The sequence below is a fragment of the Coregonus lavaretus genome (genome assembly GCF_964263955.1).
Source record: "Coregonus lavaretus genome assembly, chromosome: 6".
Lineage (NCBI taxonomy): Eukaryota > Metazoa > Chordata > Actinopteri > Salmoniformes > Salmonidae > Coregonus > Coregonus lavaretus.
The window spans coordinates 7,291,031-7,309,619 of NC_139993.1; the positions used below are offsets into that span (position 1 = coordinate 7,291,031).

The following is an 18,589-nucleotide window of genomic DNA, read 5'->3' on the forward strand; positions in this document are numbered from 1 at the left end:
GCGAGGACAATCAGCTGTCCGTCCTGTCTCCCTGTAGCGCTTTCTTAGGCGTCTCACAGTACGGACATTGCAATTTATTGCCCTGGACACATCTGCAGTCCTCATGCCTCCTTGCAGCATGCCTAAGGCACGCAGATGAGCAGGGACCCTGGGCATCTTTCTTTTGGTGTTTTTCAGAGTCAGTAGAAAGGCCTCTTTAGTGTCCTAAGTTTTCATAACTGTGACCTTAATTGCTTACCGTCTGTAAGCTGTTAGTGTCTTAACGACCGTTCCACAGGTGCATGTTCATTAATTGTTTATGGTTCATTGAACAAGCATGGGAAACAGTGTTTAAACCCTTTACAATGAAGATCTGTGAAGTTATTTGGATTTTTACGAATTATCTTTGAAAGACAGGGTCCTGAAAAGCAAACGTTTCTTTTTTTGCTGAGTTTATATCGTTTTTTTTCTTAAAGATTTTAGAAATTCATACGCTACCCCATTTTCATATCAGGCGACCCCTAGTTTGGGAACCGCTGCATTCAATCTTTATTCTGCCTGGAGAGTTGAAGAGAACCAACTGTGTAGTGAGCAAATGGGTAGCATGAATGTAATGAACACATTTCTAGCAGTAATAGTAGAACTTTAAGTTTGAATATAGTCGAGCTCACAGGTGTCTTTGTAAGAACTTCATTATCTGTGGAATAATCTAACAAATCCTTTTGCTGTAAATCATGTATTTCAAAATAGTGTCTGACGTCTTCAAAAGCTGTCTTGGCCCACTTCTCTACTCTATCTTTACTAATGATTTACCTTCAGTACTGAACAAAGCAAGAGTGATAATGTATGCTCTATAATGTATAGCGCAGCATCAGAATGTATTGAGCTAACAGATGTACTGAGTAGTGAACTAAGAATGGTGTCTGAGTGGGTTGATATGAACAAATTGCTGTTGAACATTTCTAAAACTATATGTATTGTATTTGGTTCAAGATATATGCTTGCTGATGATCCCCAATTGAATTTGTTGATGAATAAAATGCTGAATTGTTCAGAGTATGTAACATCTAGCACTCTGAATCAGGTGATTCAATCCCTGGTCCTATCACATCTAGACTACTGTCCAGTTATATGGTCATCTGCAGCAAAGAAAGATATAAAAAAGCACCAAATCAATTAGATCTTTCTTCATTGTTCTATCTTTCTGAATATTATCCAAATGCATCAGAATCTCTCATGGCTTCACATTGAAAATAAATTACTATCCAGTCTTCTGATTTCCTTTAGGAATGTTATATTTTTCAGAAAACCACTATTTTTCAGACCAGACAGGTAAATTCAGGGCATCTCAGACAACCCAAGCCAAGGACAAATCGCCTTAAATCTACCGTTTTATATAGAGCCATAGCTGAATGGAACTCTTTACCAATCCATATTTCTCAGGCAAAAAGTAAATCCACCTTCAAGAAAAAACTAAAAGAACATCTAATGCGATAGAACATATGACAGGAAACAGAAAGCATCAACTGAATGTTAAATGTGTTACCTGTCAGGTATTTTCATTGTCTATATTGTCTACTTGTTAAATGTTTTAAAAGTCTTAATTTGTAATTGTTTATTATTCATTGGTGTTGGACCCCAAGAAGATTAGCTAACATTACGGCGTTAGCTAATGGGGATCCTAATAAACAATTCACAACTTCAAACACACTCAAAAACCAATCAGGTTGCAAACCACCATGTCATTCAGGTTGGCTTGGTGCAATCAACAACAGATAATGAATTAAAATACTCCTGAATAATTGCCTGGGGAAATGAATCTTCCTCCTATTCCTCTATTCCAACAGCAATACTGTGAGTGGCATTACCTGTGAAATACATTATTTGTTGCATAATTGAATTGTAATCCAAGGGATAGTCAATGGTTAGATAGTATCACACAGCTATACCATCTGGAAAAAAGAAAATCAAAAAATGAACCGAGGCCATGTTCCTATTCAAGGATTTTAATGAGTGTATTCCATTGGCACAGTGGCTCTATACCTGTTGATGTGAAACGAAGCCTTGGTATCTTTGTTACATCATAAACATGTGGTGACTGTACCATGAAGAGTTACATCGGAGCCCTTTTGGAAGGCTACGCTAACGCTTTCCAAGTGACCCAGTCTCACATAATTATCAATGATTAATGGATCTCATAATAGCCGGATATCAACCTGGTTCAGCTTCTCCCCTTGACGCCATTGTTACCTTGGCATCATTGTTACCTTGGCCTTTGACGCCATTGGCTCCCGTTTGAATTGGCAGATGATTAATGCCTCTGGCCTGCCTCCTCCAAGTGCCCCCTGCCAGTGTTCCTTCCTACAGTTTCCTTCCCCAATAAGTGATCATTGTGTAACGAGCAGCGACTGCCTACCGGTGACCTCCATTCTGTGTCAAGCCATATGGACTGTAGAGTGTCGATTGAGTTCCGGCCAACCTCCATTCTGTGTCATGCTAAATTCTGTGTCATGCCTCCGATCGCCTTCCGTAAGTGGCCATTGTAAAGAGTGTCAACTGTGTTTCCCGCCAACCTCCATTCTGTGAGGGTCCTCTTTTGAGAGCCAGTAACAACGTGTTGACACCATTCCAGACACCTCCATTATAGGTCAAGCCTGTAGACCTCTGTCTGTTCTCCATAGGGCTCCGATTATAACCGGGGTCGTCTGCGCTCTGCAAACTTCCATTGTGTGCCAAGCCTGTAAGACCCCTAATCATCTGTTAAATACAGCGGGGCTTTAGCCAATAGAAGGTAATTGGCACTTTGAATGCAGAACCTACACTCAAACAATTTCTCTCAGAAAACGACGACAGAACCAAAGCTAAGGCTGACCCGGAAGAGTGTATACATTGTGGGACTTCCGTTACACATCTTACAAGCTCTGGATCAGAATGGAGATTTGGCTGCCTTGTTGCTGATGATGATTGGAACAAAAAGTGTATCAATGACCCAGCTAAAGTCATTAGGTCTCCTTGACTGAGTAACTATTGGTTATATAGATGACCGCAAAGGACCAGTGCAATGCAGAAAGGGTGTTCAAGAGATGGTCTCAATTCTCAAAATGATGTCTTTAAGTTCAAATGTGTGTATTGAGTGGAGTGTCCTTCTTCTTTTGAAAAGACTGAGTCGTGTTCCCTGTAAAGTGAAAATCCCTTCCCTGCACCACTGTTGTACCTGGCTGTCATCGTGACCATGGGCTCTATAATATCTAGAGAGTGTTGTGCAACATGAGGTCCATGTCTCCTCTTTGTGAAGAGAGAACACTGATGACAGCGGAGGGCAATCATCACTTACATGCCTGACACACACACACATGTGCATTCATGCACATACACACAGGCAGACACGCGCACACACACACACACACACACCTCTGTTCTCACCCTTCCACCCTAGGCTACTGATGGAGCTGTGAGATGGTCTCTTTAATTTCTTATGATTATGTCATTACTGCCCTTACTGTGCTTGTTCCCTTGGAAACAGATTACCCTTTCTCTGCATGAGGGTGCCCCGCCCTCTCTCCCCTTGGCTTGGTCTTTTCAAGGCAGTAGACACTGGCTGTACAGGACAGAGCCTTCCAAACATGGCAATGTTTTGAACTGTACTCAACTAGCAATAATGTGGTATATGCTGTTAACTTATAAAGAAACTCAAATAACCGTGTTTCAACAGCACTTGTAGTGTTGGTGTTTGTGTGTGTGTACAGTATGCATGTGGGTAGTCCAAATGTGCACTTCACATTCCAAAATCATAAAACTCATATCATATATAGTGTCAACCTTTATGATCACTATGTTTGATGTGCAGTTACAAGATGACATGGCGTCATACACTGGGTTGTTCTAAACAGAATGAGCCTATGTTTGTCTATTGTGACACACACCTGAATGAACTCATGACTCCTTTCTATGCGACCAAAATTACGATCCGTTTCTCTGAATTGCCTTGTGAACACTGTAATATCAAATTTTATAACTTAGCTAGTCATGTTGGCAATAGAACAAGCTTTCAAATCACGCTCACCTGATCCAGATTGCGATTTATAGTGGAACGTTTTTGGATTGCATAAACAACAACAGTAATTGTGTGATGGCGAGGATGCAGAGTTGTGTTCCAAACAAAACAACTTAGTGTGCTTACGGCACAGCTAGGAGAGCTCAAAAATGTACCTTAAAGTTGATGACTCTTCTTTGAAATTGCTAAAAACTGTGCACACTTAATTTGTTGGTCTTATGTTGCACCTACCCCACATTTTCTTATCATGTTGCTGAATGTCTACAGAATATTTTCAGATTTCGTTATCAACAAATGCGGCGAAAATTACAGTAAATGTAAAATGTGTGTGAACTCCTGAGTGGCGCAGTGGTCTAAGGCACTGCATCGCAGTGCTAACTGTGCCACTAGATCCTGGTTCGAATCCAGGCTCTGTCGCAGCCGGCCGCGACCGGGAGACTCATGGGCGGCGCACAATTGGCCCAGCGTCGTCCAGGGTAGGGGAGGGAATGGCCGGCAGGGATGTAGCTCAGTTGATAGAGCATGGCGTTTGCAACGCCAGGGTTGTGGGTTCGATTCCCACGGGGGGCCAGTATAAAAAAAAAATATGTATTCACTAACTGTAAGTCGCTCTGGATAAGAGCGTCTGCTAAATGACTAAAATGTCAATGTAAAATGTAAAATGCACATACAATCAACAGTGTAATGTTTGGATTCAGTCTTGTGTCAGGTGAACTGTTGTGTCCTCACCTTTGATCTAATAATTTTTCCCATAATCTCCCAACTGTTCCCTTTCAATTGCTACCCTGGTTATGCATATCCTTTTCATATTACTTCTGTAAGAAACATTTCAATTTAGCCCTATCCATATAGGCCAATTCCCACGAGTGTAAAGGGTTAACTGTCTGTTATGTGTGTGGTCCAATTACAGAACAGAAATTAACCCTACGGTGACACAGCTGTGGATGTGAGTGTGTCCGTTTGTCTCTCTTGTCTTTCTTGGCGCACAAGGAAGCAATGACTCTCACCTGGCCCAGATCACCCAAGTGTGACTAAACCTCTACCCAAGCCTCCTAAAGCCTCCCTTGGAATCAGATTAAACTCCTTTCCTCCCTCTCTTCTCTACTCACCACCCTGCACTGAGGAATTCCCCTGAGCAGAAGACTTACAAGCCTCCGCTAAGGGGAATTACATTTAGAGGAAGAATTGAGCAGTTCCTTCCTCCATTTCCCTCATGAAACCTCTGCTAGCCCCGGCTGAGACTCCAGTGAATTTAAGCTAAGCTGCTCTGAGATGAATCACAGTTTCCACCCTACTAACCTCCACCAGGGCCATGTTCAGTAGGCACAAAACAGAAGAAAACGGTATGAAACGGAGTGAAACGTGGAGTTACTATCTGAACTAGTCCAATAAGAGACCGTTATAAACATAATGCAACAGTTTGCCATAATGAACCCGACCCAGATTTTGCAGCACAGTGGATGGAGACGTAGAGCATCATACAGTATAGGAAGCTAGTTGGTAAAAACTGAGCTGGAATTAGGAGCCCTTACTGTACATTTGAATGAGTAATGACATGACATATACCTGACATGGCAAATCTAAATCCATTCAAAGTGGGTGCAAACAGAGCATCATACAGTAAGCTAGCTGGTTAACACTGCAGGAACCCTTACGTCTCTGAATGAGTAATGACATGACATCATAAACCTGACATAACAAGTCTGAACCCCATTCATGGCTTTCACACTGAATGACATGACAAATGTAAACACATTCACATCAGTCAGTGCTTGATCACATAAAGAATATTATAGTCAAGCCCACTCTAACACATCACGACAATGGAGTTATATAGTATGCCATAACCAGGCGTAACCTGCCATGAATGGTTATGACTGCTGGCCATGTTATATGATGCATATTGTATGGGTTATATGATGCATAGTTAAGGGTAAGCAGCAGTAGTGCTGGGTTTTAAAAGTAACTGAAACTATGCTATGCTCTGACAGACCTAATATTTCAGCTTTATGACCCAAACGCCAGAGGGTTTTATAGCAAATGAAGATAGAGGGCTTTATTGTTTTATTGTAATTACCTATCAAACAAACAACTGAGAAATCTATTTTTGGGACATTCCTGATTAAATACAGTTGAAGTCGGAAGTTTACATACACCTTAGCCAAATACATTTAAACTCAGTTTTTCACATTTCCTGACATTTAATCCTAGTAAAAATTCCCTGTTTTAGGTCAGTTAGGATCACCACTTTATTATAAGAATGTGAAATATCAGAATAATAGTAGAGAGAATGATTTATTTCAGCTTTTATTTATTTCATCACATTCCCAGTGGGTCAGAAGTTTACATACACTCAATTAGTATTTGGTAGCATTGCCTTTAAATTGTTTAACTTGGGTCAAACGTTTCGGGTAACCTTCCACAAGCTTCCCACAATAAGTTGGGTGAATTCTGGCCCATTCCTCCTGACAGAGCTGGTGTAACTGAGTCAGATTTGTAGGCCTCCTTGCTCGCACACGCTTTTTCAGTTCTGCCCACAAATTGTCTATAGGATTGAGGTCAGGGCTTTGTGATGGCCACTCCAATAACTTGACTTTGTTGTCCTTAAGCCATTTTGCCACAACTTTGGAAGTATGCTTGGGATCATTGTCCATTTGGAAGACCCATTTGCGACCAAGCTTTAACTTCTTGACTGATGTCTTGTGATGTTGCTTCAATATATCCACATAATTTTCCTTCCTCATGATGCCATCTATTTTGTGAAGTGCACCAGTCCCTCCTGCAGCAAAGCACCCCCACAGCTGATGCTGCCACCCCCGTGCTTCATGGTTGGGATGGTGTTCTTCTGCTTGCAAGCACCCCCTTTTTCCTCCAAACATAACGATGGTCATTATGGCCAAACAGTTCTATTTCTGTTTCATCAGACCAGAGGACATTTCTCCAAAAAGTACGATCTTTGTCCCCATGTGCAGTTGCAAACCGTAGTCTGGCTTTTTTATGGCGGTTTTGGAGCATTGGCTTCTTCCTTGCTGAGCGTCCTTTCAGGTTATGTCGATATAGGACTCGTTTTACTGTGGATATAGAAACTTTTGTACCTGTTTCCTCCAGCATCTTCACAAGGTCCTTTGCTGTTGTTCTGGGATTGATTTGCACTTTACGCACCAAAGTACGTTCATCTCTAGGAGACAGAATGCGTTTCCTTCTTGAGTGGTATGACGGCTGCGTGGTCCCATGGTGTTTATACTTGCGTACTATTGTTTGTACAGATGAACGTGGTACCTTCAGGCGTTTGGAAATTGCTCCCAAGGATGTCTACAATTTTTTTTTCTGAGGTCTTGGCTGATTTCTTGTGATTTTCCCATGATGTCAAGCAAAGAGGCACTGAGTTTGAAGGTAGGCCTTGAAATACATCCACAGATACACCTCCAATTGACTCAAATGATGTCAATTAGCCTATCGGAAGCTTCTAAAGCCATGACATCATTTTCTGGAATTTTCCAAGCTGTTTAAAGGCACAGTCAACTTAGTGTATGTAAACTTCTGACCCACTGGAATTGTGATACAGTGAATTATAAATGAAATGATCTGTCTGTAAACAATTGTTGGAAAAATTACTTGAGTCATGCACAAAGTAGATGTCCTAACCGACTTGCCAAAACGATAGATTGTTAACAAGAAATGTGTGGAGTGGTTGAAAAACAAGTTTGAATGACTCAAACCTAAGTGTATGTAGACTTCCGACTTCAACTGTACCTATTGTGGTCCATAAAGGGGGGTAGTATGTCATTATATTGATATATTTTGTTGGAATGTAAGACTCTGCTAAATGACTAAAATGCAAATGTCCTGGAAATTCATGATTTTCAGTGAGTATGACTTCATGCCACTGTAGATTATAGGTTTTCAATAAGAAGCTGAACATACAGAGTGATGTGCATTATGAGTGTTGATGCAGAAAATAGTTACAGGGCGACTGTGTATCTATCCAAATAAATCATTGTTACAACCTTGATCGAGAATTAAAGGCCCAGTGCAGTCAAAAACGTGATTTTCCTGTGTTTTATATATTATATATAAACTCAGCAAAAAAAGAAACGTCCCTTTTTCAGGACCCTGTCTTTCAAAGATAATTTGTAAAAATCCAAATAACTTCACAGATCTTCATTGTAAAGGGTTTAAACACTGTTTCCCGAGTGGCGCAGTGGTCTAAGGCACTGCATCGCAGTGCTAGCTGTGCCACTAGAGATCCTGGTTCGAATCCAGGCTCTGTCGTAGCCGGCCGCGACCGGGAGACCCATGGGGAGGCGCACAATTGGCCCAGCGTCGTCCAGGGTAAGGGAGGGAATGGCCGGCAGGGATGTAGCTCAGTTGGTAGAGCATGGCGTTTGCAACGCCAGGGTTGTGGGTTCGTTTCCCACGGGGGGCCAGTATGAAAAATAATGTATGCACTCACTAACTGTAAGTCGCTCTGGATAAGAGTGTCTGCTAAATGACTAAAATGTAAATGTAAATGTAAATGTCTTGTTCAATGAACCATAAACAATTAATGAACATGCACCTGTGGAACAGTCGTTAAGACGCTAACAGCTTACAGACAGTAGGCAATTAAGGTCACAGTTATGAAAACTTAGGACACTAAAGAGGCCTTTCTACTGACTCTGAAAAACACCAAAAGAAAGATGCCGAGGGTCCCTGCTCATCTGCGTGAACGTGCCTTAGGCATGCTGCAAGGAGGCATGAGGACTGCAGATGTGTCCAGGGCAATAAATTGCAATGTCCGTACTGTGAGACGCCTAAGAAAGCGCAACAGGGAGACAGGACGGACAGCTGATTGTCCTCGCAGTGGCAGACCACGTGTAACAACACCTGCACAGGATCGGTACATCCGAACATCACACCTGCGGGACAGGTACAGGATGGAAACAACAACTGCCCGAGTTACACCAGGAACGCACAATCCCTCCATCATTGCTCAGACTGTCCGCAATCGGCTGAGAGAGGCTGGACTGAGGGCTTGTAGGCCTGTTGTAAGGCAGGTCCTCACCAGACATCACCGGCAACAACGTCGCCTATGGGCACAAACCCACCGTTGCTGGACCAGACAGGACTGGCAAAAAGTGCTCTTCACTGACGAGTCGCGGTTTTGTCTCACCAGGGGTGATGGTCAGATTCGCGTTTATCGTCGAAGGAATGAGCGTTACACCGAGGCCTGTACTCTGGAGCAGGATCGATTTGGAGGTGGAGGGTCCGTCATGGTCTGGGGCGGTGTGTCACAGCATCCTTGGACTGAGCATGTTGTCATTGCAGGCAATCTCAGCGCTGTGCGTTACAGGGAAGACATCCTCCTCCCTCATGTAGTACCCTTCCTGCAGGCTCATCCTGGCATGACCCTCCAGCATGACAATGCCACCAGCCATACTGCTTGTTCTGTGCATGATTTCCTGCAAGACAGGAATGTCAGTGTCCTGCCATGGCCAGTGAAGAGGCCAGATCTCAATCCCATTGAGCGCGTCTGGGACCTGTTGGATCGGAGGGTGAGGGCTAGGGCCATTCCCCCCAGAAACGTCAGGAAACTTGCAGATGCCTTGGTGGAAGAGTGGGATAATATGACAAATCTGGTGAAGTCCATGAGGAGGAGATGCACTGCAGTACTTAATGCAGCTGGTGGCCACACACCCCTTTGTTCAGGGACACATTGTTCCATTCCTGTTAGTCACATGTCTGTGGAACTTGTTCAGTTTATGTCTCAGTTGTGGAATCTTGTTATGTTCATAGAAATATTTACACATGTTAAAGTTTGCTGAAAATAAACACAGTTTACAGTGAGAGGACGTTTCTTTTTTTGCTGAGTTTATTTCCACACTATGAGGTTGGAATAATACTGTGAAATTGTGAAAATTATGATAATGCCCCTCTAGTGTAAGAGCTGTTTGAAAAAAAACGGCTGAAATTTCACCCTGTTTTGGTGGGATGGAGTTTTGGCCTGCCTGGTGACATCCCCAGGCGGTAAATTAGTTAATAGACCAATAAGAAAGAAAGTTCCAAACCTCTCTGCCAATAACAGTTCGTTCTCAGTTTTCCCCTCCCCACTCAGACCACTCCCAGACAGAGAAATTGCACTTCGCTAAGAAGCTATTTGTGTTTCTTTTTGACTATTTGAAAACAATCACAGTAAGGTACTTCATTGTTACCCAGAAATGATTTGATATTGAGATAGAAAACGGTTGCATTGGACCTTTAAGTATGATCTGAAGGCACCGAACACAGATTTATGCGGATAATAGACATTTATTAATTAATCTATACTATTAAAAACACTGAGATGGCCAAGCCAAATCTATGACCTGTGGCTTCTTCTCCACATCCGTCCTTTTTTATTTCCCATTAAAATATAAATATTTGAGCTAGCCAGGCGTGAGTGGTTTGATCTAGCCAGGCGTGAGTGGGAATAAATCACACAACACAATAATGTCTGAATTCATTCATTTCTCCAGTTTTATAAATCCTCCATAACGTTACTTAACGTGATGGATGGTTACTCCTTCTGTCATCCACTCAGCCAATGGTTTATATTATATCAGAGAGGAGCAGATTTAGGGAAGTATTGTCACCCCTTCCACTTCTGGATCTGTGGGTTTATGATATTATTATAACCTGACCGCTGACAACTTTCATCATCATCATCATCATCATCATCATTATAATTCCCCTCATTATTATCATCACTTTCATCATCATAATTATTATTATCACCATCATCATTATCATTGCTATGGTGATCATAATTGTCATCATCATTGTCTTAACGGTCGTGGTTTCGCCATATTGCAATGCTATTTATTACAGATTATAGGCACTTGAGGCCATAATACACACCACACGAAATGAAATAAAACAGATTTGGATCTCTTAGAATTACTTTATGATTTGAAGAACGATTATTAGGTCCCATTTAGCTGAGTACTCTGCATTATTGTGCCTAGTGTTTCAGCGTTTTGGTAGTTTCCTTATTTATGGCCTCTCGGGTTGGTTTATGATGATGGAGCATTCTACCAATGTCACTTCCCTCCCATCTCCTGTCTCCTCCACCCACCCTTTGACTATCCATGTCTGGGTCAAGGTTGATTCACTGCCATATCGATTGGAGGTCGTCTCCAGACTCCCTTTCTACCTGTTGTGGTGACTGACTGTCCTACTCCCCTATCCTTGACTTCTCCTCAGTCTCTTTGATGTGACATGCAAGACCTGACACAGTTGGGTTAGAGACAGGGCGCTCTGCTCTTAAACACGTTCTCCTGTTCGCCTCTCAAGAACACTTCACACCATAACCGAGAGACACTGAGACACACAGAAGTGACTATAAGGCCTTCAGCTAGAGTTCAGTAGACTTGTATTTAGAGGCTCACCTCACCATTAGAACCAGCACTTTTGTGCAACTTAAAGGGTGGTTATTGTAAATCAATATAGTTATTGCAATTACGCTTGCTAAAGTCAAGCTCACCCACTGTTCTAATTAAAAGTACATAGACAAAAAAAATACATGCTGCCTTGTGTCAGCAGTTTTCAACAAACCCATCTTTTCATGGTTCTCATACACGGCTAACTGTTCTAAACAGTTAATGATCCTTTTAACGAGTTTCACAGTCATCGCACTATTCTTTAGCAAAAGTCGGTAAGTGTGTGCCTGTGGATGCTTTGCGCTAAAAGAAACAGTGGAGTGACTAAGCCGAAGTGATGTTGAACAGCCTGTTGTGAGAGCCAGCAATGGGATGCCTTGCTTGCCAAAGGTCGATGCTAAAACCCTCGCCCCCGCAATCGTTTCCATTCCCGAATCCATCTCAATTCTCATTCCACAGCACTGAATGACAGAAACGAATGTCTTTGAATTGCAACCATTCACCATAACATTAGCATGGGCATGGTTTGATTGGATTCAGGGTCGAAGGCAGGGAAAGAGACATTATCATTAAGTTAAAAAGTCAGGTAGAGAAAGAATCCCTGGTTCTGCTGCTGGAGGATTATTTGAAGATGTAATAAGTATTTCTTGTAAAATCCACATTAGACTGTGGCCCCTCCATAATTCATGGTGCCCTCAGAGTGAAATAATGAGATCACAGTGAGACCCTTCATTAAAAGTCTAAATGACATTCTCTCTCTACTGCTCTAATGCCTCACTTACTTCTCCTTCTCCCTGAGAAAGCAAATCCTTATGAAACCTCACCAAGTATTACAAAGTCTTGCTATCTTCTTGAGTCCGTTATTTCTGATCCAGATACAGCCTAGAAGTGATCAGTCTACTGTTGTTAAAGGGATAGTTCACCCAAAATACAAAAAATACATATTGGTTTCCTAACCCGGTAAGCAGTCTATGGACAAGGTTTGACAGCAATCCACGCTTTGGTTTAGTTTCCCTGGCACTGTTTCCAAATGCTCACTTTGTGGTATTTGTGGCACAAATCCCATTCAAGTCACAGTACAGATATAAGCATTTTTCGCGCATCATGTTCAAATCATCTATAAGTGACTTTGTTGAGCTTCACCACCAATTTGAGATACTTTTGGATGCTTTGGACATATTGCGCAAAACATGCTAATACCGGTACCAGGACTTGGATGGGATTTGTGCCACAAATGCTAAAACGTTAGCATTTGGAAACAGTGCCAGGGAAATAAACCCAAAGCATGGATTGCTGCATGCCTTGTCCATAGACTGCTTACAGGGTAAGGATACTAATGTGTAATTTTGTAATTTGGGTGAACTATCCCTTTAACTGTTCTACTTGTTCGCATCCAAGTGTAGTCCTGCAAATCCATGACTTTGTCCACATTGATCCTGATCCAGGAACTATATAGTCATTCACAGCCATTGAGATTTTCATTGATCCAAGTACAGCCATTGCATGCTCCGCTCAGCCCATCTCACAGAACCGTGAAGCCCTGATTTAATAAGGTCATGCAATTAGCTTTTAATCATCACTCAATACAGTCCCCCTGTATTTACAAGTCTACAAAATGGATCACATTAACCTATGGCAACAGTGCAGTTGCATTAAGACTTGTCTGTTTTTTAGGCCCCTAATGAGACCTAAGTGCTCCTTTCGGCCTGTAGGAGAACAGTGGGTCTAGTTTCAGCGGGAGATAGCCCCTCTATTGAGGACACAAGGGCCTGTATCCATGGAGACACAGCCGTAACCTCTTCCATCTTCAGCCTTCTGATCATTGACTTCTCTTTTTCAACCACTAGCGAGGAAAGGTGCCCCTTCCAGAAACTCTCATAAAGAAACAATCACTTCAGGGCAGGTTATAGGTTTGGTCATGTGCTTTTTTGCCATCTTAGCTGAACATCAATGTTCCCTATTGTTTGGAATGACCCAATTTCTTCTGGAGCAGCAGGTTCCACTAAAGTGGTCCTAAAAATACATCAAATAAAGGAACTTGTCAGAGCAGTTTGGGAGTACTGAAACAGAATAGACGTTGACTGAACTGCTGCGATACTTTAGCCTGACTGATGTGTCTCATTACTATGGACGTTTTTAATGCCGCAGAGAGACCCTAGTTCACCTCTTCCTCCGCATCTATCAGAGATTATAGAATGCTGTATATCTCTGACTGCTGGGGCCTGACAGTGTAGTGTACTCATCCTTCCCTGCAAGGAAAATGGACTGTCTTCCTTCTCGGCCTCACAGCAAGCTATGCCACACAAATGAAAATTGTCTATCTACTGTATATCGTTACAAGACGTGATTCAGAAACCAAATTATTGTGAATAGGGGATAGAATTGGAGCGATAATTTTATTGTACGTTGGTTTGTAGCGACCATACTCACTGTTTACTCGCTTATAACACTCTGTGGCGTTTTGTAATGATCTATCAGGGGGTAAATGGATGCTTCAGACCATTTGCCGGCAATACTGCAGACTTAGGGCAGTTAGTTATGAATCATTTGGGTTTACCGCGTGACGGCTTTCATGTGGGTGGCAGTGGTAATATGAGTTATGGGTTATGGTCTCGTAGGGGTGTTGACTGGTTTGGACAAGCCAGTATCTCAGGGGTGGGAGGTGGTGAGATGGGACGAGGCGGGAGTTGTTGATATTGATTTGGCCATCATTAATGTTGATGTGAACATGAGACATTGGCCTTGATGCTTACTTTGTTTCAGCCAGATCAGATTCCTGAATAAATGTAGGCCCAGCCGATACTCCGCTAGGCTGGTTTTGTTGGTCAGTAGGCCTATATGTTGGTTTGAAAGCTAAAAGAAGCCTATCTTTGAAGTTGGTGAAAGTTGCTACTACAGAAACTGTGATAATGGTGTAAAAAACCTATTTAGTACATTGTTACCCACCCACCCACTCTCTCACAATTTGCTACTATAATGTAGCCTACACGTTGATATTGAGTAATTGGGTTATGAAAAGATCAAAGGGGTAACAATTACCAGTGGTAGCTGTTAACTGCGGTGCATCTCTGAACATCAATGCTATTGATCTACAGTGACGTCATTTAGTATAGTGCTAACAACACAGAGGGCAATTGAGTTTGGCTGGGCGTGTGAGAGCCAGGGATATAGAGATATATATATACTGAACAAAAGTATAAACGCAACATGCAACAATTTCAACGATTTTACTGAGTTACAGTTCATATAAGGAAATCCATTTCACATGACTGGCCAGAGGCGCAGCCATGGGTGGGCCTGTGAGGGCATAGGCCCACCCACTGGAGAGCTAGACTCAGCCAATCAGAATTAGTTTTTCCCAACAAAAGGGATTTATTACAGACAGACATACTCCCCAGTTTCATCAGCTGTCCGGGCGGCTGGTCTCAGACGATCCCACAGGTGAAGAAGCCAGATGTGGAGGTCCAGGGCTGATGTGGTTACACGTGATCTGTGGTTGTGAGGCCGGTTGGACGTACTGCCAAATTCTCTAAAATGATGTTGGAGGTGGCTTATGGTAGAGAAAGGAACATTACATTCTCTGGCAACAGCTTTGGTGTACATTCCTGCAGTCAGCATGCCCTCAAAACTTGAGACATCTTTGGTGTTGTGTTGTGTGATAAAACTGCACATTTTAGAGTGGAATTTTATTGTCCCCTGTGTAATGATCATGCTGTTTAATCCGTTTCTTGATATGCCACACGCCAGGTGGATGGATTATCTTGGCAAAGGAGACATGCTCACTAACAGGGATGTAAACAAATTTGTGTACAAAATTTGAGAGAAATAAGCTTTTTGTACGAATGAAAAATGTCTGGGATCTTTTATTTCAGCTCATGAAACATGGGACCAACACTTTACATGTTGCGTTTATATTTTTGTTCAGTATACTATAGTTCGGAGAGAAGGAAAGAGATAGACGGAGACAAAAGGTGTAGCTACAATTCTGAGAGCTCTATAGGCACAGCCAGCAACCTGTAGTCATGCTAAAAGGCAGAGCCATCAGAGACTATCTATTATTCAAGCAGCCAATACACTCAGCTCCACCACCACTATTATCCCCCAGTGTCTGAGCTCAGCTCTGTTTCCAATGTGGTGTTAGTGTAGCCACACACTGGGTGTACTCAATGAGGCTGTGAGAATGCAGAGCTCTGTGCCGTGCCGTTGTGTGTGTTTGTGTGCGCCCGTAAGGCCTACGAGACAGTGAAGAGTTAGCGATACAGTACAGTACTTTGGCTGCCGTAGGCTGTATAAGCCATCTGGAGAGATGATTAGCCAGACATAGTTTTTTCCCCCTCTGCTCTTAGTGGTGTCTGGTGGATGTCTTGCAAGACTTCAGGCTAATTTAGATCTGCCAAAGCTATGATACAGTAAAACAAATCAAGTTGACTCACTCTCTCTTCATCTCTCTCTCTCTCCCTCTGCAGTTTGCTGTTTCGTGGTCCACAAGAGGTGCCATGAGTTTGTCACGTTCTCCTGCCCCGGGGCGGATAAGGGTCCCGACACAGACGTAAGTAGTCGTACCCCACCCTCTACCCCTCTACCACTCATGTTCTCACAGCCTCTCCACTCTTAGGGTCCCTAAGCTTCTGTCACTGTACCCCTGCCAAAAGGCACGCCTAGTGAAAGGGGGCACCGCCAAGGCACATCTCTTCTAAGACTGCGTCCCAATTGGCACCCTATTACCATATAGTGTATAGCTATATTGGTATAGGGTGCCATTTGGGACGCAGGCTAAGTATATGGTTACTCTCAAAGTGACAGCCTTGCAGGATGGACCATACGTCCTTGTCTCTATGACCAGGGATGAGCATTAAGGAAGAAGAATGAGTCTGCTCCTTGTCTGACAGGGGATAATTGTATGTGGAGGCCCAGAGCTGTAGTATCATACATCACCTTGCTCTGTGTATTGGGAGGCCAGTCAGGCTAGTCTTTTTGGCTTGAAGTTGTAGGAATTTAATTTCTGCAGAGTTCTTTGGTTTGGTATCATAAAGGAGTTGGCTCTGTACTCTACTTTCAAACACATGACAAGAACTTTCCATTTAAAACGGTGCATTTTGAAAACAAAAATGACCACCTGGTCCCTCTCTGTTTTAGTGCGTTTTTTTCTCAATTTGATGCCTAATGAACGCAACCGGTCACTTCTAGTTCAGTGACTTTGGACACGTCTGCTTTAATCTCTCACTCTGGCAGGAGGTCGGATAATGAACAGTGTGTCCAGGACAGGGCTCTCTGGATGAATCATACCAGCTGATGGCCAGCTTACCTCGTTTTACCTCAGTATGCCTCATTTTATCTAATTTTACCTCATTTTATCTTCTGAAGGGTCACTTTGTCCCAGTCATTATGTCACTCGAGGACACATCCAGGTCCACTCCAAAGCAGGAGGCACAAAAGTTGTGTTTACAATCACTACCAGCCACTCAGAAGTCTGCAGTCATTCACTCGCTGTTAAGAGCTGGGACATTGGGAGATCCCCCATGATTAAGACCTTTTGACTGGCCCCAGTAGTCTAACTAAATTACAACCCACACCAGTGTCATATTAAATTTCACTTTCAGCATCTGTGTTTAATTATTTAGTGCATAAATCTCTCCTGAATAAATCGTACTTGGATCTCCATAGCAATGGATGAAGAGTGACTCCTAGTACTTTTCTCTGTGGGAGTGTGTCCTCCCAGCACATTAGGTGTGAAGATACATTAGCCTGGCCTAGAAGCACAGCTCTCTCTGGCTGCATCCCAAAACACACCCTATTCCCTATATAGTGCACTAGTTTTGACCAGAGACCTGGTTCAAAGTATTGCACTATATAGGGAATATGATGCCATTTGGGACAACTTATTTCTCCCTCTCATGGCGTTCTCAGCGTGGCCCTGTAACTAGAGATATGTCAGTGTGCCATTCAAGCTCCTCAACCAGCCGCTGCCTTTAATAGAACGCCCTGCGGATGACACACAAGCTCTAAAGGAAATAGAATGTGCTAAGGCACATGTGTCAAACTCATTCCACGGAGGGCCGAGTGTCTGCAGGTTTTCTCTCCTCCCTTGTACTTGATTAATGAATTAAGGTCACTAATTAGTAAGGAACTCCCCTCACTTGGTTGTGTAGGTCTTAATTGAAAGGAAAAACCAAAAACCAGCAGACACTATGCCAGTGTTTCCCAAACTCGGTCCTCAGGATCCCAAGAGGTGCATGTTTTGCCCTAACACAGCTGATTCAAATTATCAAAGCTTGAGGATAAGTTGATTATTTGAATAATCTGTGGAGTGCTAGGGCCAAAACCAAAACGTGCAGCTTTGGGGTCCCGAGGACCGAGTTTGGGAAACCCTGCACTAAGCCCTCCATGGAATGAGTTTGACACCCCTGTACTAAGGGATTCTCTTCACTAGGGGGGCTTAGAGGGGTTATCATGAGAAGGGTAACTCCCCATTTTGTCAGCATTACAAATACAGTGAGGGAAAAAAGTATTTGATCCCCTGCTGATTTTGTACGTTTGCCCACTGACAAAGAAATGATCAGTCTATAATTTTAATGGTAGGTTTATTTGAACAGTGAGAGACAGAATAACAACAAAAAAATCCAGAAAAACGCATGTCAAAAATGTTATAAATTGATTTGCATTTTAATGAGGGAAGTAAGTATTTGACCCCCTCTCAATCAGAAAGATTTCTGGCTCCCAGGTGTCTTTTATACAGGTAACGAGCTGAGATTAGGAGCACACTCTTAAAGGGAGTGCTCCTAATCTCAGTTTGTTACCTGTATAAAAGACACCTGTCCACAGAAGCAATCAATCAATCAGATTCCAAACTCTCCACCATGGCCAAGACCAAAGAGCTCTCCAAGGATGTCAGGGACAAGATTGTAGACCTACACAAGGCTGGAATGGGCTACAAGACCATCGCCAAGCAGCTTGGTGAGAAGGTGACAACAGTTGGTGTGATTATTCGCAAATAATAGAAACACAAAATAACTGTCAATCACCCTCGGCCTGGGGCTCCATGCAAGATCTCACCTCGTGGAGTTGCAATGATCATGAGAACGGTGAGGAATCAGCCCAGAACTACACGGGAGGGTCTTGTCAATGATCTCAAGGCAGCTGGGACCATAGTCACCAAGAA

General features: G+C 42.8%; 1 protein-coding gene across 1 annotated transcript in view; it reads left to right on the forward strand.

The window, feature by feature from the left end:
- The window catches only part of LOC311131154 (protein kinase C alpha type-like), a 206,223-nt gene that overhangs the window by 60,615 nt on the left and 127,019 nt on the right, over positions 1-18,589 (forward strand). Inside the window, 1 exon segment of the mRNA XM_084163991.1 lies at positions 15,897-15,979. Coding sequence (XP_084020117.1) covers positions 15,897-15,979 — 83 coding nt within the window.